Below are 25,729 nucleotides of genomic sequence, written 5' to 3'. Positions count from 1 at the left end.
ACTTTTAGAAAAATCCATCAGTAGTGTTTACTCCTATTTTGATGACATTTTTGCCTCTAACATCAGGTCAACAAATACTGCACGTTTTCAATGTTCAAAACTATCTTAGGCTGCAAGGAATCAAAGATAGTCTCTAGCTGGTAGATTAAGATATATACAGGAATAATTATGTAAAATAAATTAGGCAAAATAAATATACGAAGAAAGGCACAAACTATTCTGGGAGTTTAAAGAAGGCAGTGTTTACTTACAAATGGGGCTCTCAGAAAATGGGGCTTTAGAAAAGGGAGCATTTCGTCTGGGGCTTTTGCTACTACCAGAAACTAGACCTGGTAGGGAGAAGACATTTCAAGTGTGGAAAGGATACAGCAGAAGCAAAACAAGCTGAGTTGTGAAGTCCAAAGCAAAGCCACAGAATAAAAATGGAAAAAAAGTTCTGAGTTTAAACATTAGCCCTATCACTCACATTAGGTGTAGAACTTGGAACAAATTATTTCACTTTTCTAGTTAACAGTTTTCTCATTTGTAAAAGTGGAGTAACACCACATGCCTTGACTGGGTGGGTTACTCTGAAAATTAGAGAGTAATGTAAAAGCATCAGCATATAGTAAGTATTCAGTCAATGCTAGCCCCTGCAAATATTCTTATTATTTTTAACAAGACTGAAAATATACTACCTAACACAATGTTAAACATATTACATGGGGCAACAAATTGACAGTTCTCAGTAACACTTGGAATTAGCCTGGAAACAAACAAACAACAATAATGAGTTAAAAAGAAACTAAAGGAAAATATAAGTGTTTTGATCATTTAGTTGACTGTGAAGACACTAGAAGACTGAAAGCACGATAGAGAGGAAGGTGTCTAACTATACATACATGGAGAAAATAATGATCCAAACAATGCTGGCAAACAGAGTAGCTGAATGTGTCACATCCCAGCACACGCAGAAGCAACCTTCCTGAGGCTGCTTCCCTGAGCCTATGTGTCCAACCAAGCCTTTCCAATAATATGCCATTAAAATAGTCCATTATGATAAATTCCCTATAAAGCTGGAATGTTCTGAATAATTCATCTGGTTAGCACACTTTTCTTCTCCTAACAAAAATGCACCTCTGAGAGTAAACCCTATGAACTGTCTTCCTTTCAGACATCATTCCTCTGAATGCTTAACAACTTCCAAGGACAGGAATAAAGACATTTCTATTATTTATCATCAAATCACAGATAATCTTTTTCACAAATAACATCCCTTTAAGAGACATGGTAACACATTCCCTATTTGAATGGGAGTCATTATCTCAATCAGATCTGTGATTTTTCATTGACTACAACACTGCTCTAATACATAAACTTTTAATTCTTTAGGGTGCAGTTTGGTGGCAGTCAATGAAACGAAGCATAGAATTGAAATTGCACAAAATGGTACTGTTTGGCTCGAGACTAGTACTACCACAGAAGGAAAATAAAAGACCCCATTCCCAGAATTAATATTCTCTTCCAACAAAAGAAAAGACCTCTATCTTTGTTGGATTAATGAGCCAAGCCCTAATTTGTTAACATTCTCATTTCACTTACTTTCTAACCCTGAAGTGCCTAAGGGATGGTGTCCTCCACACAATGGAAAAAACACATTCTATGAAGCTAAGTAAGTATTTTCTAACTGTATCCTAAAGCTTGTACTTCAGCTCTGTTAGAGCAGAGGTCTCCAAAGTATATACCTGAAGGGGGTTGAAAAAGAATTAGCTGAATAGTAAAACTTCTATTTCTGTTTATTCTTCTTCTTCACTTTTATACATAACCTTAATACTCTGGTATTTATAAAATACTAGTACAGCAATACATGTATAAAATTGTGAATACATACAAATATATTAGGTATATTTTTTGCTGCTAGTGGTGTATAAGTGGTTAATAAAGTTTGAAGAACACTAGAAGAAAATCGTGCTTACTGCCAATAAAGTAATTATTTCAAAGAAGGAGTTTTATACATTTGTTTCTATCATTTAAAAAAATGTTTTAAATACATATTCTTAAAAAACCATTAAAGACAGTAAAACTTTAATACTATAGATAGGGAAAATAAGAAATATACTACTTCTTTCATAACAATAACAAAAACAACCACAACAACTAAGACCATAAAAAAGCAAGTGCCTAAAAAGGATGCATAGCAATAACTCCAATTAATAACTTACATATCAAAGTTGAATATAAGCATATCTTATGACTCAGCATTTTCCCTTGCAAGCATATACCAATCTAATATATATATATATACACACACACACATATACACATATGTTTGTTAAAGGACACAAGAGAATACTCATTCTTTTCATACTAGCCAAAAACTGGAAATGTCCATCAAGAGTATTAGGTTGGTACAAATGTAATTACGGTTTCTGATCATAAATTTTAAATCATTATAACTAGGTTCAAACACATCTTTATTACCAATACCAACAACCAATACCATCAACACATTTTTGCCAGTGAGAAATGTTTGTTTATTCCTGTAGCATCAAAATCATGCCTCAGGATTTGACAAACTCTTGGAAAGCATTTTCTGCATCCTTCTAGTTATGAAAGCAGTTTTCCTACAAAAAGTCGTCGAGATGCTTGAAGAAGTGGTAGTTGATTGGCGAGAGCTCAGGTGAGTAAGGTGGATGAGGCAAAACTTTGTAGCTCAATTTGTTCAATGTTCAAAGTGTTGGTTGTGCAACCTGCAGTCAGGCCTTGCAGTGGAGAAGAATCGGGTCCTTTCAGTTGACTAATGCCAGGTGGAGGCGTTTTAGTTTCCAGTGCATCTCATGGATTTGCTGAGCATACTTCTCAGATGTAATGGTTTCGCAGGAACTCAGAAAGCTGCAGTGGATCAGACTGGCAGCAGACCACCAAACAGTGACCATGACCATTTTTTAGTGTAAGTTTGGCTTTTGGAAGTGCTTTAGAGCTGCTTCTCAGTCCAACCACTGAGTTGGTCTTTGGTAGTTGTCATATAAAATCCACCTTTCTTTGCATATCACAATCTGGTTGAGAAATGCTTCAACGTTGTTGTGTAGAGTAAGAGACGACAACACTTCAAAATGACAATTTTCTTGGTTTGCAGTCAGCTAATGAGACACCCACTTATTGAGCTTTTCCACCTTTCCAATTTGCTTCAAATGCCAAATGACGGTAGAATGATTGATGCTGAGTTATTTGGCAACTTCTCATGTAGCTGTAAGAGGATCAGCTTCAATGATGGCTCTCAACTGGTCATTTCTACGTTTGATGGCCAGCCACTGCACTCCTCATCTTCAAGGCTCTCTTTCCCTTGGCAAAACTTCTTGAACCACCACTGAACTCGATGTTCGTTAGCAGTTCCTGTGCCAAATGTGTTGTTGATATTGTGAGTTGTCTCCTCTACTTTACAACACATTTTGAACTCAAATAAGAAAATCACTCAAATTTGCTTTTTGCCTAACATAATTTCCATAGTCTAAAATAAATATAAAATAAACAGCAATGTCATTAGCAAAATATAAGAAGTGAGAAATGCACATTAAAATGATGCATAACATAATGACATTTATTTAATAATGTATTCTAATATCAAATGGCAAATTTCAACAATGCAAAACTGAAATTACTTTTGCATCAACCTAACAGAATGGATGAATAAATTGTGAGACATTCATATAATACTATAGAGCACTGATAATGAACAACTATCATGGAATAACATGGATGACTTTCATAATTTCAACACAATGCTGAATGGAAAAAGGCAGACACAAAAATACATACTGCCTAACTCCATTCAAATAAAGTAAAAAACTAGCAAAACTAATGGTATCAAAAGAAGATTGGTGGTTACCTGGGGTAGGGCTGACAGTGAGTCTATAATATCTTATTTCTTCACATTTGTGAAAATTTATCAAGCTATACACTTAGGATTTATACTTTTCTATGTACATTTTCAAAAAAAGATGAAAAATTTTCAAAAATAACACGATTCAAATTGAGTAAAAATCAGCTGTAAGTACTAAAATCATACAGAGTAAGTTCTCTAAGTAGAAATCAGTAACAATAAGATAACTAGGAAAATAGCAATACTTAGAAAATAAGCGACAAAGAACAAATGACAGAGAAATTAGAAGATATTCTGAACTGAAAAATGAAAACACAACATACTAAAATTTGTTGGATGTATCTAAAACAGTACTTTTAAATATTTAGCATTAAATTCTTCTATTAGTGAAAAAAAAAAAGGCTAAAAATCAATGGCCTAACTTCAACCTTAAGAAACTACAAAAAGAAGAGCAACTTAAACCCAATGAAATACAGGAAGGAAATAAGTTGCAGGTTAAAAAAAAAATCACAAAGAAAACAAAGTATCTTCAGTTGGATGATAAAGAAATACAATATTTCAAAATTTGCAGAGTGCAGCTAAAGCAGTGTTTAGAAAAAAAATGTTTCTAGCTTTAAATCCTTTGGGGTAGGAGGCAGGGGTGGACTACAAAATCAATTCTTCCACCTTTCAGTTCAGTTTGGTTCGGTTCAGTCGCTCAGTCGTGTTCGACTCTTTCAACCCTATGAATCGCAGCACGCCAGACCTCCCTGTCCATCACCAACTCCTGGAGTTCACTCAAACTCATGTCCATCCAGTCGATGCCATCCAGCCATCTCATCCTCTGTCGTCCCCTTCTGCTCCTGCCCCCAATCCATCCCAGCATCAGGGTCTTTTCCAATGAGTCAACTCTTCGCATGAGGTGGCCAAAGTATTGGAGTTTGAGCTTCAGCATCAGTCCTTCCAATGAACACCCAGGACTGATCTCCTTTAGAATGGACTGGTTGGATCTCCTTGCAGTCCAAGGGACTCTCAAGAGTCTTCTCCAACACCACAGTTCAAAAGCATTAATTCTTTGGCACTCAGCTTTCTTCACAGTCCAACTCTCACATCCATACATGACTACTGGAAAAACAATAGCCTTGACTAGATGGACCTTTGTTGGCAAAGTAATGTCTCTGCTTTTGAATATGCTGAAAAGAACCAAACTAAGCCTACAGAAGGTGAGCAATGGATCTCAACTGGGGGCTATTTTTCCCACCAGAAGATATCTGGTCATGTCTGGAGATATTTTTGGGCTTCCCTGGTGGCTCAGTGATAAAGAATCAGTGTGCAATGCAGGAGTTGCAGGAGATGCAGGTTCATTCCCTGGGTTGGGAAGATCCCCTGGAGGAAGGCATGGACATCCACTCCAGTATTCTTGCCTAGAGAATCCTAAGGACTGAGGAGCCTAGTGGGCTACAGTCCATAGGGTTGCAAAGAGTCAGACACAACTGAAGTGACTTAGCACGCATGCACGTACAGAGGTATTTTTGGTTATCATACTGGGGAGATACTACTGTATTCTGTGGGGAGAGGCCAGGGATGCTGCTAAACATCCAATGATGCTCAGAACAGAATTATTTGGTCTATAATGTCAATAGCACTGGAGTTGAAAAGCTCTCAAGTAGAAGAAGAAATAAGAAAGCCAAGAACAGGAATTAACAAAATAAAAGACAAGAAACAAGAGAGAGTATCAATAAAGCCAGGAGTTGATTAAAAAAAAAAAAAACCTACAGTAAAACTGATGAACCTCTTCAAAGACTGATGAAGAAAAAAGGCAAAAATTACCAATACAAAAAACCCCAAAACAAACCAATTATCAGGGATGAAAGAGAGCACATCACTACAGAGCCAACACACAATAAAGGATAATAAGATACTATTATGAACAGCTTTATGCCAATAAATTCCACATTGAGATGAAATGGACAAATTTCTTGAAAGATAAAAATTATCAAAACTAACTCAAGAAGAAACAGAAACCATGACAGAAACCATGAATAGTCTTGCATCTATTAAAGAAATTGAATTTATAATAAAAAACCTGCCCACAAAAAACAACCCTCCAAGCCCAGAAGTATTCATTGGCAAATTTTACCAAGCATTTATGGAATAAATCATACTAATTCTACAGAAAATATTTCAAAAGATAAAGGAAATGGTAACATCTCCCAAATCATCTTCAGGATTATATTACCCTGATATCAAAACTTGACAAATTACACTGAAAAACAAAACCACAGATTACCATTCCCTTGTGAACACAGACACAAAAAATTCTTAACAAAATACTAGCACATTTATAGAAACTACCAGTTTTACAATTAAAAAAAAAAAAAGCTTGCCTGGTCTTTGTCTCAACTTTCAAGAACAGAGCTTCTGAACTCTTGAAATTTCCTGTTATAGGAATTTCCTCAGAGCCCTTGGACCACAACTGAGTTTGTGCTAAAGAAATGATTTTAAATCAGGTGTTAGTTATGCCAGAAAGATCAATCATGTAATTAGAGTATTTGGGCTTTAAGCAACTGATAGCAGCCAACCTCCAGGGAGAAGAGGGTCAGAGAGATGGAGTTCAATCACATGATTAAGGATTCAATCAACTGTGACTGCATAATAATATGGGGAAAACAAAAACAAACCTCTAAAATCCAAGGTTCAGATGAGCTTACTGGTTGAGGAATACATGAATCTGCCAGGAGGGTAGGGCATTCTTATTCTCTAGGAAGAGGACACAAAAGTTTCATGCCCAGGACTCTCTCAGACCTCACTCTATGCATTTCTTCATTTGGCTGGTCCTGATTCATATTATTTATAATAAAACTTGAAATCATAAATATAGTACTTTCATGAGTAGTTCTAGTAGACTACTGAACCTGAGGTGGCTGTGGGAACACCTAAATTTGTAGCCAATTGGTCAGAAGTTTGGGTGGCTGGGAACTCTTGAACTCATGTCTGGCATCTGTAGTGAGGTCACTCATGTTGGGGAGTGCACCCTTAAACTTGTGGAGTCTGCTAACTAGAGATGGTTAGCAGCAGTATTGCAAAATATACCATGATCAAGTAGGGTTTATTCTAGCAATGCAAGAAGTTTAAGATTCAAAAAAACTCAATGTAGTTAACCATATTAACAGAATAAAAAAGAAAACCCATAGTATAATCTTAACAGATGAAGAAAAAGCATTTGACAAAATTCATACATCCATTCATGATAAAAAACTTTCAGCAAATTAGGAAAGAAAGGAATTTCCTCAACTTGTTAAAAGGCATCTACAAAAAAACTACAGTTATACTCAGTGGTGGAAGAACACATGTTTTCCCATTATCAGAAGCAAGGCAAGGATGTTTCCTCTCATCAGCTTCTATTCAGTACTAGAAGTCCTAGCTAATGAAATAAGGCAAGAAAAATAAATATCATACAGAATGGCAAGGAAGTAAAAATGGCTTTAATGTGCTGTGCTGTCACTTCAGTCATGTACAACTCTTAGTGACCCTATGGACTGTAGCCCTCTATCTATCCATGGGATATCTATCCAGACTCTTCTATCCATGGGATTCTCCATGGAAGAATACTGGAGTAAACAACATTATATAGTGTATATTTAGAAAATTCTAAGGAATATGCAAATTACTAGAAATAATAAGTGAGTTCAGCAAAGTCAGTTTATAAAGGCCATATACCAAATTCAATTGCTATTTACAACAGCATCAAAGAATATTAACTACTGTAACAAATATTAACTCAACAAAATATGTGCATTACACATACTATAAAAAACTACAAAATACTGTTGAATTTAAAAAAAAAAACACCCTACATAACTGAGTAAATGGGGAGATATACCATGTCCACACAACAAAAGATTCAACGTTGTTCAGATATGTCAAGTCCCCCCAAATTAATCTATCAGTTCAATGCAATCTCAATCAAAACTCCAGTAGGCTTTGTGGTAGAAACTGAAAAGCAGATCTGATAATATATGTGAAAATGGAAAAGACCTACAATAGTAAAAGGAGCTTTTGAAAAAGAAGAACCAATTTGGAAGACTTACACTACCTTATTTCATGACTTATTAGAAAGACTACAGCAATTAAGATAGTGTGATATTGTAGTAAATATAAATATTTAGATCAATGGGACAGAATAGAGAGTCCAGAAATAGATTCACATATATGTGGTCAATTCATTTTTTATGAAGATGCCGAGGCAATTAAGTGTAGAAATGCCTTTCCAATAAATGATACTGAAACAACTGGATGGCCATTTGCCAAAAAATGAATTTCAACTCTTACCTTACACCTTCTATAAAAATTTAACTCTAAGTTAATCTTAGATCTAAATGTAATACTGATATTATAAAACTGCTAGAATAAAAACATTAAAAGAAAAATTTTATGATCTTGAATTATGCAAAGATTTTTTAGGACATAACAAGCATGTACTTTAGAAGGTAAACATGTAAACTGAACTTCATCAAAAAATACAACTTTTGCTTTTCAAAAGACACTATTAAGAAAATGACAAAGGCAAACCACTGAGAAGAAAACACCTGCAAACCACATATGTAATAGAGAACTTGTATCCAGAATTTACAAAGAAATCTTACAATAAGAAAACAAACAACTCAATAATATAAAGCAAAAGATATACACAGATACCTCACCAAAGAAGATATATCAGTGGCAAATAAACACATAACAAAATGGTCAGAATTACTTTGGAAAGTGCAAAGTAAAATAGTGAGATACTATGACACACCTACTAGAATGGCTAAAATTTAAACGACTGAAAATACCAAGTGCTTTCCAGGATTTGGAGTTACTGGAAGCACCCTACACTGCTAGTTAGAATGGAACATGGTCCAGCCACTTTGGAGAATAGTTTGGTAGTTTCTTTATAAAGTTACACACACAGTTACTATGAGACCCAGAATTCTAGGTAGCTAAGAAAAATGAAAACACACTTCCACAGAAAGATCTGTTTGTAAATTTATATAGCATCTTGTCTTATGATAGCTAAAAACTATGCACAACCTAATGTCTATCAACTGGTAAATGATTAAACCGTGGTAGTTTCATACAACGGACTCAGCAATATAAAGGACTTAACTATTGAGTCACAGGACAATATGAATGAATTTCAGACAATATTACACCAAGTGAAAAAAGTCAGACACAAAAATAGTATATAAATGATTCCACTTATATTAAATTCTAGAAATGGAAAAACTATAGTGACAGAAAACAGATCAGAAAGTGGAGACAGGAAACTGACTATAAGAGCATGAGATAATAATGCTTGAGGTGATAAAAAAAAGTTCTGTATCATAACTGTCTTGGGAGTTGTATGACTTTATACACATCAAGTCACTGAATCATAACCTAAAAACTGAGGAATTTTATTGTATAGAAATTACACTGCAACAAAACATTTTTTTTAAGTTATAAATGTCATCTTGCAATTGGGGCAATACTCTAATCTACCGCAAAGTACTCAAGAATGAGACTAAGACATTATTTTCTTATTCCAGAAAACTAATAATAAAAATACTAGAAAGTGCATATTTTTAAAACATAAGTGATTTGGAGACTATCTGGACTTTTCATCTACTTAATTTTTTTTTTTCATTTCTGGCATATGATTAATCTGCTGTCAGTTTAGAGTACAGTCAAATCATCTTCACAACAGGAAGTCAACAGATAACAGGCAGGATAAGTTTATAACTTAGAAATATGAAGGCAAACAGCAGAAGAAACTGTTAAACAATTGGAAGTGGCAGCCTCTAGGAAGCAAAAATTGGATGAGAGATGAGGCAGGGGGATGTTATTTTTCTTTATAATCCAAGTAGTAGTAACTTTTAAAAATATATACATATACTCTTTTTTAAACATTAAAAATAAATGTAAAATAAAAGATAACAGCTCTCTATTCTTAGTGTCAGAAATTAAGATGCATCTAATACATACTAAAGTTATATAATATTTGTGAAATAATCATTTCTTAGGTTAAAAAAAGCAATAATGGAAACCACAGAGGATTGTGAAGATTAAAAATAACACTCTTAAATGTATTTTCAAAAGTTCAAACAAGACACTTAAAAAGACAAACCACTAATCATCTAGACTGTTTCAACATTCTAAAAATCCTTAAAAATGGAAAAAATATCAGTGATTTCCTAAATCATTTGACTTCCAAATTGTAATTCAGTATTTTAGGAAGGACTCAGGCATGAAATAAACATTTGGTAGATACTTGTTGAAGGAAAAAAAGCCAAGTGGTACCATAATTAATAGCACTACTCATAACAGAAAGCCCATAGATACTAATTTCCATTGTTAATACACTCCATTCTTTGCTATAGTACCAGAAGCAAACATAGATGTTATACGTGTATCTATTTCAAAGAACCTTACTGTCTAAAGGAAATATATCACATAAAAAAGTGGTTCTCAAAGGGAGTAAGGGAGGAGAGGTTGGCAGGAGAGCTGAATTCTTGCTCTGGTTGCAGCAGGAGTGGAGGTGACACTCCCCACTCCTTACTGGTTTATTTCAAGTTTTAAAGCAATCACTGCTGTGGAGATCATTTTGTAACGTATGCGTGCCTGTGTGCTCAGTCGCATCCAACTCTTTGTGACCCCGTGGACTGTAGCCTGCCAGGCTTCTCTGTCCATGGAATTTTCCAGGCAAGAATACTGGAATGGGCTGCCATTTCCTACCCCAGAGGATCTTCCTGACCCAAGGATTGAACTCCTGCATCTCCTTCATTAACAGGGGGATTCTTTACCACTGTGCCAACTGGGGAGCTCTTCGTAATGCATGGAAATAATAAACCACTATTTTGTACACTAGGAATTAATACAGTATTGTTAGTCAATTATACTTCAAAAAACAATCAAGCTCATAGAAAAGGAGATCATATTTGTGGTTACCAGAGGCCAGGGGTGAGGGGAGGGATAATCAGATGAAGAAAGTCAAAGGTATAAATTTCCAGTTAGAAGGTAAGTATCAGGGAGGTAATGTACAACATACATGAAAATTGTTAAGACAGTAAATTCTAAGAGTTCTCACCACAAGAAAACAAAAATTCTTTCTGTTTCATTTTGTATCTATATGAGATGAATGTTCCCTAAACTTACTGTGATAATTACTTCATGATGTATTTAAGTCAAATTAAGTTGTACACCTTAAATCTATATAGTGCTGCAGGTCAATCATATCTTAATAAAACTGGAAGAAATAAAAAAGGAATCATTGCTTAATATTCATTAATCCATTCCATCTTTAGTTCTTCTTAGCATCTGTCATATGTTCAAGATCCTTCACTATTTTACTGCAATAAATAAGACAGGTAAAGAGAAGAGTGAAAAAGTTGGCTTAAAGCTCAACATTCAGAAAACTAAGATCATGGCATCTGGTCCCATCACTTCATGGGAAATAGATGGGGAAACAGTGTCAGACTATTTTTTTGGGCTCCCAAATCACTGCAGATGGTGACTGCAGCCATAAAATTAAAAGACGCTTACTCCTTGGAAGAAAAGTTATGACCAACCTAGAGAGCATATTCAAAAGCAGAGACATTACTTTGCCGACTAAGGTCCGTCTAGTCAAGGCTATGGTTTTTCCTGTGGTCATGTATGGATGTGAGAGCTGGAATGTGAAGAAAGCTGAGCACTGAAGAATTGATGCTTTTGAACTGTGGTGTTGGAGAAGACTCTTGAGAGTCCCTTGGACTGTAAGGAGATCCAACCAGTCCATCCTAAAGATCAGTCCTGGGTGTTCATTGGAAGGACTGATGCTGAAGCTGAAAGTCCAATACTTTGGCCACCTCATGCGAAAAGTTGCCTCATTGGAAAAGACCCTGATGCTAGGAGGGGTTGGGGGCAGGAGGAAAAGGGGACAACAGAGGATGAGATGGCTGGATGGCATCACCGACTTGATGGACATGAGTTTGAGTGAACTCCGGGAGTTGGTGATGGACAGGGAGGCCTGGCGTGCTGTGATTCATGGGGTCGCAAAGAGTCGGACACGACTAAGCGACTGAACTGAACTGAATCTTTTTTTTCAAGTTATACTGATACATATTATAAAATTCACCCATTTTTAAGAGTTTTTGTAAAAAATCCAATGAGTTTTTGTAAACTTACATATTGTGTAACCATTACCAAAGTCCATTTTAGAACACTTTTATCACCCCCAAAATGCCCTAATGTCCACTTGCAGACAATCTCCATTTCCACCCCTCATCTACCACTAATCTGTTTCCTGTCTCTATAGTTCTGCCTTATAAATACAAATTTCATATAATGGAGTAATGCAAATATGTACTCATATATTTGACTTTGTTCACATAAGCTTTTTTTGTGTTTCATCTATTTTGTCATATGTATGAACACTTTTTTTTCATTACTGGGTAGTATTCCATTGTATAATGCACTATATTTTGTTTATGCACTCACTAGCTGATGGACATTTCAACTGTTTCCAACTTTTGCTGATTATGAATTAATGCCGTGACCATGCATGTTCAAGTCTTTCTGTGGACTCCTGGAGAATAAGAGATCTTCATCTTACAGAACAGTTGCCTTACACTTGTTACACTTCACCATTAACATCCAAGTTATTTTTCACATTTGTAAAATGGTCAACAATATGAAGCACATAACAATACTTAATAAATATTAAATTCCTACTGATATTTAAAAGAATAAAAGAATAAAAGAAACATGTTTCTCAGCTATTTCTGATAATATGGGTCTTAAAATGTTAAAAAAAAAATTTTGTCTCCAGTGAGTATATGTGTTACAAATAAACTGACAATGAGAATAAAGCTATTATACATCCCTAGATCCATTTCATACAAAGCAATCAATTAAGCCTAAGTTTTTCTAAAAATCTTCTCAAAATTATGTCAACATTGGTTTAAATGTTACCTTCAGGTCTACACAATCATGCTCAAAGTATTCAGTCATTCATTTACTTAGTATTTATTGAGTACCTACACTGGAAATATAAGTACTCTAAAATTTCAGTCTCTTCTCTCATGTAGCTCACATTCCATCATCTATTTTTTTTGTTAAAAGTAAATAAATAAGGCAGGATTTATTAAGAAAATTGCACCTATACACCATACCTGGGGCACTATATTCTTACAATGTTAGATAACCACCATGTAACTCTTTTAAACCACGTGCATATGTATGGCTGTCCTTTTGCTGTCCACCTGGAATTATCACAACATTGTTAACTGGCCACATTTCAATAGAAAATAAAAATTTTTTTAAGTGTTTAAATTTTATACAAACAAATCATTCTGTTTCTTTAAACAGTCAGTGGACTAAATACAGTGTTTGGTAAATTCCATTAAAATACAGACTGAGCTTTAGGTAAACACCCTCCCCCCTTGCCCAATAAACAATGGTTCTATAGAAAATTGAAATTCAAAAACTTCTTTTTGACATATAGTGCTATTTATAGGACTATAACCTGCCTTCCAAAGAACAACTGAGTGGGTAACATGTTAAAATGATAAAATGAAGTACACTGAACCTTTAGAGCCAGACCTAAAAATCTACATTTTAAATTGTAACTTACATGCATTTACTGTTACCAACAAAGACTATAAAAATCAACCCAACAGGCTAAGTATTAATGACAGTATATTATCTAGAGTTTTTGTGAAGACTGAAGATCACTTGTTCTGTTATTCACATAGAAGACATAGAATTATGGTGATCAAAATTAAAAACCTAAAAATTTACTTCTAATACCAAGGCAAACTTACCACATTTTACTCTCCAGTCTCTTTTATTACATAAAAGGAAAAGTTCCTTAAAGTTCCTCAAAGAGAATCCTAAATTGCCCCTAATTAATCAAAATGAGAGTAAAGGAAAATCAGTTGCTTTATCAAAATATATGACTAAAGACTAAAATTATGTTCTTCTATAATTTAAAAATGCTCATTTCAAATGGCTTCAAAGCTCTCATTATGTGGCCTCCACAAATGGTGTTTACATAGTGCTCTCAAAGACTATCAAAAGTATTTCCCATGATAAACAAAGACAAGGAAATAAATACCACATGGAAATCCTTTTATACAATGTCATAAAACTAATAAAAAGAAAATCCGTAACACTTTTCCCTGAAAAGTATGCAGTAATGTTAACAAAATTGTCTACTAAACCAAATAATTTCTCTTATAATAAATTCATTCAGTTCAGTTCAGTTGCTCAGTCGTGTCCGACTTTTTGCGAGCCCATGAATTGCAGCACGCCGGGCCTCCCTGTCCATCACCAACTCCCAGAGTTCACTCAAACTCATGTCCATCGAGTCGGTGATGCCATTCAGCCATCTCATCCTCTGTCATCCCCTTCTCCTGCCCCTAATCCCTCCCAGCATCAGAGTCTTTTCCAATGACACAACTCTTTGCATGAGGTGGCCAAAGTACTGGAGTTTCAGCTTCAGCATCAGTCCTTCCAAAGAACACCCAGGACTGATCTTTATTATTGTTTTTAATTTAAGAAAATTTATTTATTTTTAATATAAATTTATTTATTTTAATTGGAGGTTAATTACTTTACAATATTGTATTGATTTTGCCATACATCAACATGAATCCACCACAGGTATACATGTGTTCCCCATTCTGAACCCCCCTCCCACCTCCCCCATCTGTACCCTCCCTCTGGGTCATCCCAGTGCACCAGCCCCAAGCATCCAGTGTCATCCATCGAACCTGGACTGGTGATTCGTTTCATATATGGTATTATACATGTTTCAATGCCATTCTCCCAGATCATCCCACTCTCTCCCTCTCCCACAGGGTCCAGAAGCCTGTTCTATACATCTGTGTCTCTTTTTCTGTCTCGCATAGACACGTGTACCCCAATGTTCATCGCAGCACTGTTTATAATAGCCAGGACATGGAAGCAATCTAGATGTCCATCAGCAGATGAATGGATAAGAAAGCTGTGGTACACAATGGAGTATTATTCAGCCATTAAAAAGAATCAGTTCTAATGAGGTGGATGAAACTGGAGGCTATTATACAGAGTGAAGTAACCCAGAAAAAAAAATACCAATACAGTATACTAACGCATATATATGGAATTTAGAAAGATGGTAAGGACTTTAGATGTTTAGAATGGACTGCTTGGATCTCTTTGTTGTCCAAAGGACTCAAAAGTCTTCTCCAACACCACAGTTCAAAAGCATCAATTCTTCGGGACTTAGCTTTCTTCACAGTCCCAACTCTCACATCCATACATGACCACTAGAAAAACCACAGCCTTGACTAGACAGAGCTTTGTTGGCAAAGTAATGTCTCTACTTTTGAATATGCTATCTAGGTTGGTCATAACTTTCCTTCCAAGGAGTAAGTGTCTTTTAATTTCATGGCTCCAATCGCCAACTGCAGTGATTTTGGAGCCCAGAAAAATAAAGTCTGACACTGTTTCCCCATCTATTTCCCATGAAGTGATGCCGTGGGAACAGATGCCATGATCTGTTTTCTCAATGTTGAGCTTTAAGCCAACTTTTTCACTCTCCTCTTTCACTTTCATCATCTCCTCTTCACTTTCTGCCATAAGGGTGGTGTCATCTGCATACCTGAGGTTACTGATATTTCTCCCAGCAATCGTGATTCCAGCTTGTGCTTCTTCCAGCCCAGAATTTCTCATGATGTACTCTGAATATAAGTTAAATAAGCAGGGTGACAATATACAGCCTTGACATACTCCTTTTACTATTTGGAACCAGTCTGTTGTTCCATGTTCAGTTCTAACTGTTGCTTCCTGACCTGCATATAGGTTTCTCAAGAGGCAGGTCAGGTAGTCTGGTATTCCCATCTCTTTCAGAATTTTCCACAGTTTATTATGATCCACACAGTCAAAGGCTTTGGCATAGTCAATAAAGCAGAAGTATATGTTTTTCTCGGAGAAGGCAATGGCACCCCACTCCAGTACTCTTGCCTGGAAAATCCCATGGACGGAGGAGCCTGGTGGGCTGCAGTCGATGGGGTCACTAAGAGTTGGACACGACTAAGTGACTTCACTTTCACTTTTCACTTTCATGCACTGGAGAAGGAAATGGCAACCCACTCCAGCGTTCTTGCCTGGAGAATCCCAGGGGTGGGGGAGCCTGGTGGGCTGCCATCTTATGGGGTCGTACAGAGTCAGACACAACTCAAGCAACTTAGCAGCAGCAGCAGCAGCATATGTTTTTCTGGAACTCTCTTCCTTTTTCCATGATCCAGTGAATTTGATCTCCGGTTCCTCTGCCTTTTCTAAAACCAGCTTGAACATCAGGAAGTTCACGGTTCATGTATTGCTGAAGCCTGGCTTGGAGAATTTTGAGCATTACTTTACTAGTATGCGAGATGAGTGCAATTGTGCGGTAGTTTGAGCATTCTTTGGCATTGTCTTTCTTTGAGATTGGAATGAAAACTGACCTTTTCCAGTCCTGTGGCCACTGCTGAGTTTTCCAAATTTCCTGGCATACTGAGTGCAGCACTTTCACAGCATCATCTTTCAAGATTTGAAATAGATCAACTGGAATTCCATCATCTCCACTAGCTTGGTTCATAGCGATGCTTTCTAAGGCCCACTTGACTTCACATTCCAGGATGTCTGGCTCTAGGTGAGTGGTCACACCATTGTGATTATCTTGGTCATGAAGATCTTTTTTGTACAGTTCTTCTGTGTATTCTTGCTACCTCTTCTTAATATCTTCTGCTTCTGTTAGGTCCATACCATTTCTGTCCTTTATTGAACCCATCTTTGCATGAAATGTTCCCTTGGTATCTCTAATTTTCTTGAAAACAAAACATAAGAAATTTCATCCTAACACTATGTTATGGAATCCCTATATCTCCTTGAATGCACGTTAAGTTTAATCAGTGAACAAGTATGTACTGTGAATCTATAGCATTTTCACAGTAACCTACTGTAAAAAACTAAACAACAAGTGCACTCTCAGAATGGAACTCGTTTATATGCAGGAGACTTCCTATAGGAGAGAAGTCTGCAACTCAGAAAAGGGCCCTCATCTGGCCATACTGCTACCTTGATCTGGTACCTGTAGCCTCCAAAACTGTGAGAAATAAATTTCTGTTGTTCACAAGCAAAAAAAAAAAAATTGTAAACAAATTTAAGCTATTTACTTATTCTCTGTGCCAGCATCTGACATAAATAAAAACTGCCCTGTCTATAATATCTTACTGACTTGTATTATTTATCATTTTTACTATATACACTCTTTCCAAATATATCACAAACACACATAACAATTCTATGTATAAGTTCAATAAATTTGGTTACAAATTACTTTAAGGGAACAGTTTCAATAGCTAGCAAATAAGGAAGCAAATTGCAAAGGGTAAAAAAGAGCTCTAGTGGGAAAACATTAAAGCAGGAGGTACAGACCACACACTTCAGGCATTTCCTAGAGTAGACAAGGAGAACACTAAAACACATATAATTCAGGTTGTAGTCACTGAGTCTTAGTTTTTAGGCAGATTATCACTATGGACTGTTTGCTAATTCCAGAGAAACAAATCCCAGGGATTTCACTCATCTTCTAGTTGTACCTATAAAAGTTACTTTGCACATCAGTCCAGTTTCCTTATTAATAAATAAATAAATAAATTCCACTTTACCTCACAGAAATGTTCTGAAATTCAAAAGAAATAATAATGTACATTAAAGGAATCTGTATACAACTAGTATATTAAATGCCCTGTATGGAATGAAAAATTAACATTTTAAATGTTATTAACAGATAATTGGCTTAACAAATTATGGTACACACATGAAGTAGAGTATTATGCTATAATCAAAAATGATTTAATAGACATGTATGAACTTGAAAAAATGTTCAGGATAAGTGAAAACAGGATTGCAAAGGTTCACAATCCCAAGATGCCTTCTTTCATCTTTCAAACTTGATCAGGTCCTCTATTATGACCTTCATAGGATCCTCCAGCTTTCTATTAAGCTCATCATAATTTTAAATAATATATTTATATGTTTACTTGAATAACATGTGTTAGATGATAATGAAGAAGGTATATTAATATATATGTGTATAAAGATACATACATATACACACAGACGAGGGGGAAAAAAGTCTGCCAATATTTTAAAATGTCAGAAGTCAAATTGAAAATAAAAATATACAAGCTTAAATTACATTAGCACTATCAAATAGAAATGGGATCTGGATACGTGTTTTGTCAAAACCACACCACAAAACCTCTTTGATTAGATTAGTATTTGGGAAACTGTCTTCACTTAAGGAAAAACAAAGAATCATGCTACAATATATCCAAAAGGAGGCAATGCTGTTTCATTTGTAAGGAGAAATCCAGAAGAGAAACCTTTCTTCAGGCCAAAAGTCCTGCCTGGTTAGAATTATGCATATACTGCTTAAAATCAGGCTTGATATTAAACTCAGTCACTTAGAGCTATAAGGCTTGGACAAATCACTTAACCATCCCTAGTATGAGTTTTAACCATAAAATAAACGATAATATCTTACCTTCATAAGGCAGAGAGCTATACCAGATGAAATCCAGAACTCCCTTTCTGTGGTTTGTGATCTTTTACACTTTAGCATCAAACAACTATTCCACCAAAAAGCCTTTTATCAAATAGGAACAGCAGTTGTTCCACCAACTTACAAGCCATGATCATGAAAGTCTCCTTCAATTATACTTCTACAGAGGAATATATTTCTTAGCAATCCAGCAACCACAAACTTATGCTTCAATACATCTGAGTTTGTTAAAGTATATAAATAATTCTTCAGAAGTTTTCATTTAAACTTGGTTTTAGTGGAAGGCAAAATATCACAGAACACATCAGATCACATCATTCAACATACAGAAAGTACTTGAAGAACAATACTAATATCATTAAGAGTTTAACTACTACTAATTTCTACTTTTGGCCTTGAAACTTTGAGAGTTCTCTATTGGACAAAGATCCAGTTCTTTAAGACAGAATAACTGAAAAATAAAGACTAGTAATAAATTTCTCAAAAAATAAAAAATAAGCCTTCATTCAATTATCCTGTGAACAAACAGGTACATGTTTAAGAATAAAAATAGAAGATATACGTCAAACTACTTCCCCTAGAAAAAAAATCCTCTACAACTATCCTAGAAAAAGAATTCACCCTACTCCTGAAAAACAAAAACAAAAACCCTAAAAATCTATGAAGATGACAGACAAAAAGCATATAAAGCTGAAAATGTAACAATATATCATTCCCTCAAAAATAAGACTAGAACATTTGATTATTTTGTAGTTTAAAAAAGTTAGTCTTAAAAGCAAAAGAAAAGTTGTTTTGTTTTTTATGTCCTCAATCTTAGCAGACAGTACTGAAATACTGTTGCTGTTGTAAGATTCTTTAGTATCCAAAGAATACTAAAGAAATAATGAAATTCAACAATAAACTGGTAAAGGTATACCTCGGAGATACTGTGGGTTTGATTCCAGACCACTGCAATAAAGTGACTCACAATTTTTTTGGTTTCTCAGTATACATAAAACTCAGGTTTATACTACATTATAGTCTATTAAATGTGTGACAGTATTATGTCTAAAAAAAACAATGTGCATACCTTAACTCAAGAATATTTTATTATTTAAAAATGCTTACCATCGCCTGACAGTGCAGGGTTGCCACAAAACTTCAATTTGTTAAAAAAAAAACAGAACAGTATTTGTGATGAACAATAGAGAGAAGTACAATGAGACAAGGTATGCCTGTATTTTCTACTTTATAGATCATCTTAAAATAAAGAAAATTACTGTATATGTGTCACAATCTCATACCAGTATTTACTGCCAATATTTGACAGATTTCTGCTTCTTTGCATAGACAACTTTTGGTATCATTTTACTCTCATGACACAGGATGATAACAATATTCTTTAATATTAATTGTAGTATTTTATACATGTAGTATAATATTAACTGCAGTATTTTATACGTGTAGTCTAACATATGTGTTTAAAAGAAGTGGCAGATTGAAGATTTTTATTCTTCAAATACTGTACATTGTTTTCCTTTCCAAATGTATTGTCAGTAATATCCTTCCTAATATAAAGCAATCAGAGTTTGCCAAAGCAGAAGTTGCACATTCTTACATTATTTCTATTCAGAGTCTAATATAATACTTGGCACAAAAGAAAAACTCAGTTCCAATTTCAGATAGTCTACTTGGAGTTTGAAAAACCTTTAATTCTTCAAAAACCTACTGTTTAAAGAGCACTGTGATAGTTACTGAGGATAAATCTTTAAGCAGAAGAGATTCAATCCTTGCTCCCACGGGGTTTTTAGTGCAATAAAGGAGACATGAATTTATCAATCATATAACTATATTTCCTACAAACTGTGATAAACATTGAAGGAAAAGTATGGATGCCATGAGGTATCTGACCACCTGATCCACTTTGGCAGATGAGAAAATGCTTTCCTGAACAAGTTATTACTGAGCTGAAACAAGCATGTAATTAGCGATAACTTGGCAAAAGGGGAAGAAAAACAATTCTCAGAAGAGAACAGAGTATGTGCAAAGACCCTGAGGTAGGAGGAAACGTGGTGTATTAAAGGAACTGAAGGAAGGCTAGCCAATTTAATTCATCAGAATTGCATCTGGGACGAGAGTGGTTGCAGGGATACCAGTTAGGAGGTCACAAGAGCTGTTCAAGTAGAAGTAATTGTATCTTGGATTAGGAGGGTAGTAACGAAGCTAAGAGAAAAGGCAGGTTCAAGAGATATTTAGGAGAAAATTGGTGTTACACCGAAGCCATGTAGAGCTGTATTAGTAGAGTTTTAAAGATGAGAGATCTTGGTATTTTTCAGTTGTGAAACCAAACAGTAAAGAAGCTGGGAATTTATCTGATACTACTCATTAAGCCAGAGAGCAATTGTTGCCAGTTCTCTAATAGCAGTAACACCTTAGCAAGGGTGATTTTAGGAAGTGTGCCAGAAGGCCATGAACCAAGACTACAGTAAAGTCAACCATGAATTTAAAAAATTATTATGTACTATATATCCCACACCCTAATTCAAAAGGATCCCAAATGATAAAATTAAATTTTCATGGTACATTGTTTTAATGTCACATTGTATCACTCATTTTCTTTCCTTTATACTTCTATGAAAGCAAGGTTTCAAGACTTTGGAGAAAGAAAGAATAGGAATTTATAATATTATGAGTCAACTCTCAGCACAAGTTTATAAAGTAACATTTTATATCAGGAATATCATATTATACCTGAGAATATTAGTGGGGGAGTAAATCAACATTGTATCTTAAGTATGCTACAATGTCAGGGAAACAAATGTTACTTTATGACATACCTTCAAGATGCTTAATAGGAGCAGCAACTTCCATATAGGTACATATTTGATAGGAAAACAAGACACATACATTTATCAACTCTATTCCTTTCCTTGTTTCAGATGACTACGATATGAAAAATTTTACCAGTTTTATTTGTTTTATGTAACCAGTATAATAAAATCTTTATTAAATGTAATAATAACAGGGAGTCTATAGTGTTCCCTTACAAATGAAACAACAACACTACCTCCCCAATACCCCAGTACTAGAATTTGATCCTTTTGCTCCCTACTCTATGAAGCACAAATCTTAAAATGTAAAGAGAAATAATTTCTAGTGTTCCCCTTTAACATACTAGTTCTCATCTAAAGCTGCTGCTGCTGCTGCTGCAAAGTCACTTCAATCATGTCCGACTCTGTGCAGCTCCATAGACAGCGGCCCACCAGGCTCCTCCGTCCCTGGGATTCTCCAGGCAACAGTACTGGAGTGGGGTACCATTGCCTTCTCCCTCTCATCTAAAGGGTAGACCTTTAGATAATATATCCTAAAATCTTTTTTCTTTCTCTCTTTTTGTCTTTCTTACTATTTATATTTCCATGAAAAATAAGTCTTAGGTCGTCCAATGTACATGTAATTATTTTCTCTTGAGTACTACTAAGAATAAAGTGGCATACTTGTAGTCTTATAAATTTTCTGACATGCTGTGCTAAAATACACAGTAATTACCAATGTGGTCTGACACACAATAGTAGACTCCTAAAAAGAACACTAGCACGAAAGAGAAATTCCAAGCTAAGCAAAGTGTAAGTCAAAAGATGACAAACACATTACTAACCTGTAACATAACTGGTAAAATCTAGAAATACACATCTAATTTATGCCTTTGTAATTCTTGAGTTGTCAGTAAAAATGTCACATCTGCAATGATGGGATGGTGTATTGAATAACCACTATAGTAAAGTAAAAGTGAAATCGTTCAGTCGTGTCCGACTCTTTGAGACCCCATGGACTATAGCCTACCATGCTCCTCCATCCATGGGATTTTCCAGGCAAGAGTACTGGAGTGGGTTGCCATTTCTTTCTCCAGAAACTGATCTCTAAAACTGTCAATAAATCAGTGTTACAGAGCTTCAGGGGAAGAAGAGACCTTGGTGAGGATGTAGTTAGTCCCCTCAAACTATGACAACAGTTAAGGACAGAGAAAAAAATGTAATGACATCATATACTTGATTTCTAGAAAATAGGAAACAATCAATATATACTTATACCATGGCAGAACCCAGGCTTGATTTCCTATTTAGTACTCTTCCCATGCCTCAAAGTAAGAAAAAAAATTTTTTAGTCTATCCATGGATTGGAAAACTCATAAACTCCTGAATATAGGTGTTAATTGCTGATACCTTAACCAGAGAAACTGTGAAGGGCAGAAAAATTTATAAGTAATTCTTGTTTAATGCTGCCTATTTTGTTTAATATGCCTACATATTTTCATCCCAAACCTGCCAAACCACAACAAACACTGTAGACACACACATAAACATAAATACGGCATAATACACTTATGGCTAAATAATTTTACATGTCTAAAACTTATTTAAAATGTACAGAATAGTCTTAGTGAAGAAAAGAAGCCAAAAAAGAAGACACAGATTTAAAGATATTAGTGACTTGCCACAGTAATGTTAGAAAGTCAGAGTGGAAAGATCCAACGTTCTGAGCACTGTTATCTACAGGAACCTCAGGTTTTCTGCATCAATGAGTAAGAGCCCCTACTCCTGCTCCCTCCAACCCACATCTTCAAGTGCTACCCAACTTCCTGTCTAGAGTTCTCCAAAGTCTCCCAGCAAACTTAGTTACTCAGAGAATGTTCTATGCCCCTCCAAAATCAACACTTACATTCTCTAGAAAAAAACTTTGGAAAAAACATCTCATTTAAATCCTTTCATCATGGAAAAGGCAAGCACCAGCTGGTTTTAAGACAGGCTTTTTGAAAATTTCATGAGATGAATCTTTAGAATACATAGGCCCTCTAGAACAAAAACACTGAAAAGACAGCCAGACACTACCAAAATTTTTCAAAAACATAGAAGTCAACTATGTCTGAGTATATATCCAAGTAAGCATTTTCTAGTATCTGTTTTGATTGAAGGATAAACATCTTTCCTTTTTTTTTTTTTTGCTTTAAGAGCTCCCTTACGAATTAACTCTTATCATCCTTAAAAAAAATAGACCGTGACCAACTTCTGACTGCATCTAAATATTTTTATTTCTTTACCAAAACCCTTGATTCTGCTTTATATCCTCCTTATTTCTGATTTTTAAAAATTCTTGCCTCTCTCTAGTTTAAAGCTGGCCCAAGATTACCTTTAGCATATGGCTGCATGCATGGACACATGCGGCCAAATCTCTAAACTTACTTTCCCTCTCAGTCACAGACATCTCCGCTTGATAATCCCCAGCCAGAACTTATTTGGTTGTTTTGCCAGATTCTATTCTTTCCCTTCTACACAAAGTCGGGTTAGGATTCCTAGACTTAATTATTTTAAAAGGGCCAAATTCTGAGGGATGGTGATAAAGGCACCTGCTTGGCTGATAGCGTTGCTCTAGACTTGATATTAGAAGTCAGTTGGGTCAGCGCTTCTGCCTGAGTCTGTGCTCCCTCCCTTCAGCTGCCCTTTCCAACCTCTGCAGCTCAATACCTGTTGGCAGTGCTGGTGTTGCTGCTCCCGCTGCTGTGTTTCTGCGCCCGGCTCAACCTCCGTGGGGGCTTTGAATGCTGCAGCCGGGGGCTTGGCATGGAGGGGAACGTTGAGGCATAGCCATGTTCACACTCTAAACAAATGGCAAGAAAAAAAGAGGAAGAGGTAAGAGGGTAAGAGGAATATACCTAAATTCCTGGATCTACAGATCTCTAGTCCTTTCAGTAACAGGTTGCTGAAAACAGACAAGAAAAAGAGGTAAATTTTTTCCATTCTTTCTGATTGGAATATAAGATTCCCAGTCCTTGCCTGGTCATCAATCTTGTGACATTATATACAGACCCAACTCACGCTTGGAAGGTGTACTAACACCTCCTCTAAACCAAGGAACTTCTCCCTCCTCTTCAAAATCCTTTTCTCCAAGAATTCTTGACTTAAACACCTTCATTTCTGAGACCAATTACCATTCACCTAAATTATTTCATTTGTTTCAAAATCCCTTTTGGTATAACTGTACCCCTTCAAGGTGTCTTTCTAAGCCCTACATTTTTGTGTACTTCAAACAATTCAATCACCTCGTTCTAGGAAGGCATTTTCTCACCACACCACAATTTTCAGGGGTTGCACTCAGCACCCCAATTTCTTTACATCGCCCTTAATCTCTGTTCCTAAGGGAATCCCAGTGCATCCTATTTGGATGTGCAGAGGTCACTTCCTCACAAGTACCTGTCCACCTCCCTGCTCTTCAGCAGGCATCCCCAGTCCGGGCTCTGGGTCCGGTCTCCCCGACCCCGACACGCATTCCTCCCGTCCCCTCCTCCGGTTCTTCGTGTTCTCTTTCCTCCCGGGTCCTCAAATCACCTCCCCTCTCAACACTCCTCCCCTTTCCTCCCCTCCCGTCCACCTCCACTCAGGGCAGCCTCAGGTTCCAGCCTGACGCCTCCTCAGTCTCCCCAGGATACAGTGTCCTCCCCTGCTCCCCATCCTGAACATACACACACCCACAGGTGCCCCTCACACACATGCACACGAACTGCCCCATGTACCCCTTCATTCACATGTTCACTCCCTCTCACATGCTCCCCCCCTCACACAGTCACAATTCTCCTGACACACGCACCTCCCTTACCCCACCCTCCTCACACACGCACCCCTCCTCACACACGCACTTCCCTCACATGTAACTCCTCCTCACACGCACTTCCCTCACACACACACCCCTCCTCACACACGCACCCTTCTCACACACGCACACCCCTCTTCACACGCATCCCCTCCTCACACGGGTCCCTTTCTCAAACACGCAATCCCCTCACACACAGTCCCTCCTCACACACGCACCCCCCCTCCTTGCAACGCACCCCCGTCTCACACAAGCACCCCCTCCTCACAGACACTTCTTACACACACACCCCTCACACCAGCCGCACCGCACTCCCCGCGCGGAAGAGGAGTGCGCGGGTTCAGGCAGTGGCAGAGGTGGTGGCGTCCAGCCGTTACCTCGGTCCCGGCGCTCCAAAAACTCGGCAGCCTCCAGCAGGCGCTGCACGTTGATCATCCGCACCTGCTCCATGGGCACCGCGGGCGGCAACCCGGGCCTCTCCGCGCTCCCTTCCCCAGCCAACAGGAGGCGCCGCAAGCGGCTACAGTCCGGCGCCGCCCCGGGACATGTGCGGCGGGCTGGCGGGCCAGCCCCGCCGCGGCTCGGCGCGCTCTCCGCCGCCCCCACCACCCCAGCTGCCCGGCCACCCCGCCGCACCCGCAGCTCCTCTGGCAACCCGCGCGGGGTTTGTTTACTTCTCT

At 36.9% G+C, this 25,729-nt stretch overlaps 1 protein-coding gene across 3 annotated transcripts in view; it reads right to left on the bottom strand.

Moving 5' to 3' along the window:
* MXI1 (MAX interactor 1, dimerization protein) overlaps nt 1–25,729 on the bottom strand; it is a 92,846-nt gene that overhangs the window by 50,908 nt on the left and 16,209 nt on the right. For 2 of the 3 annotated variants that reach the window (XM_068961352.1, XM_068961354.1), the window contains exon 2: nt 23,927–24,059. In XM_068961352.1, coding sequence (XP_068817453.1) covers nt 23,927–24,059 — 133 coding nt within the window. Of the gene's footprint in view, nt 1–23,926; nt 24,060–25,426; nt 25,500–25,729 lie in introns of those variants that run through there. The other variant, XM_068961353.1, reaches the window with a different exon arrangement.

The sequence above is a fragment of the Capricornis sumatraensis genome, chromosome 23 (assembly GCF_032405125.1).
Source record: "Capricornis sumatraensis isolate serow.1 chromosome 23, serow.2, whole genome shotgun sequence".
Classification (NCBI taxonomy): Eukaryota; Metazoa; Chordata; class Mammalia; order Artiodactyla; family Bovidae; genus Capricornis; species Capricornis sumatraensis.
Note: the sequence above shows the minus strand (reverse complement) of the source record. Positions and strands in the feature narration are given on the sequence as shown.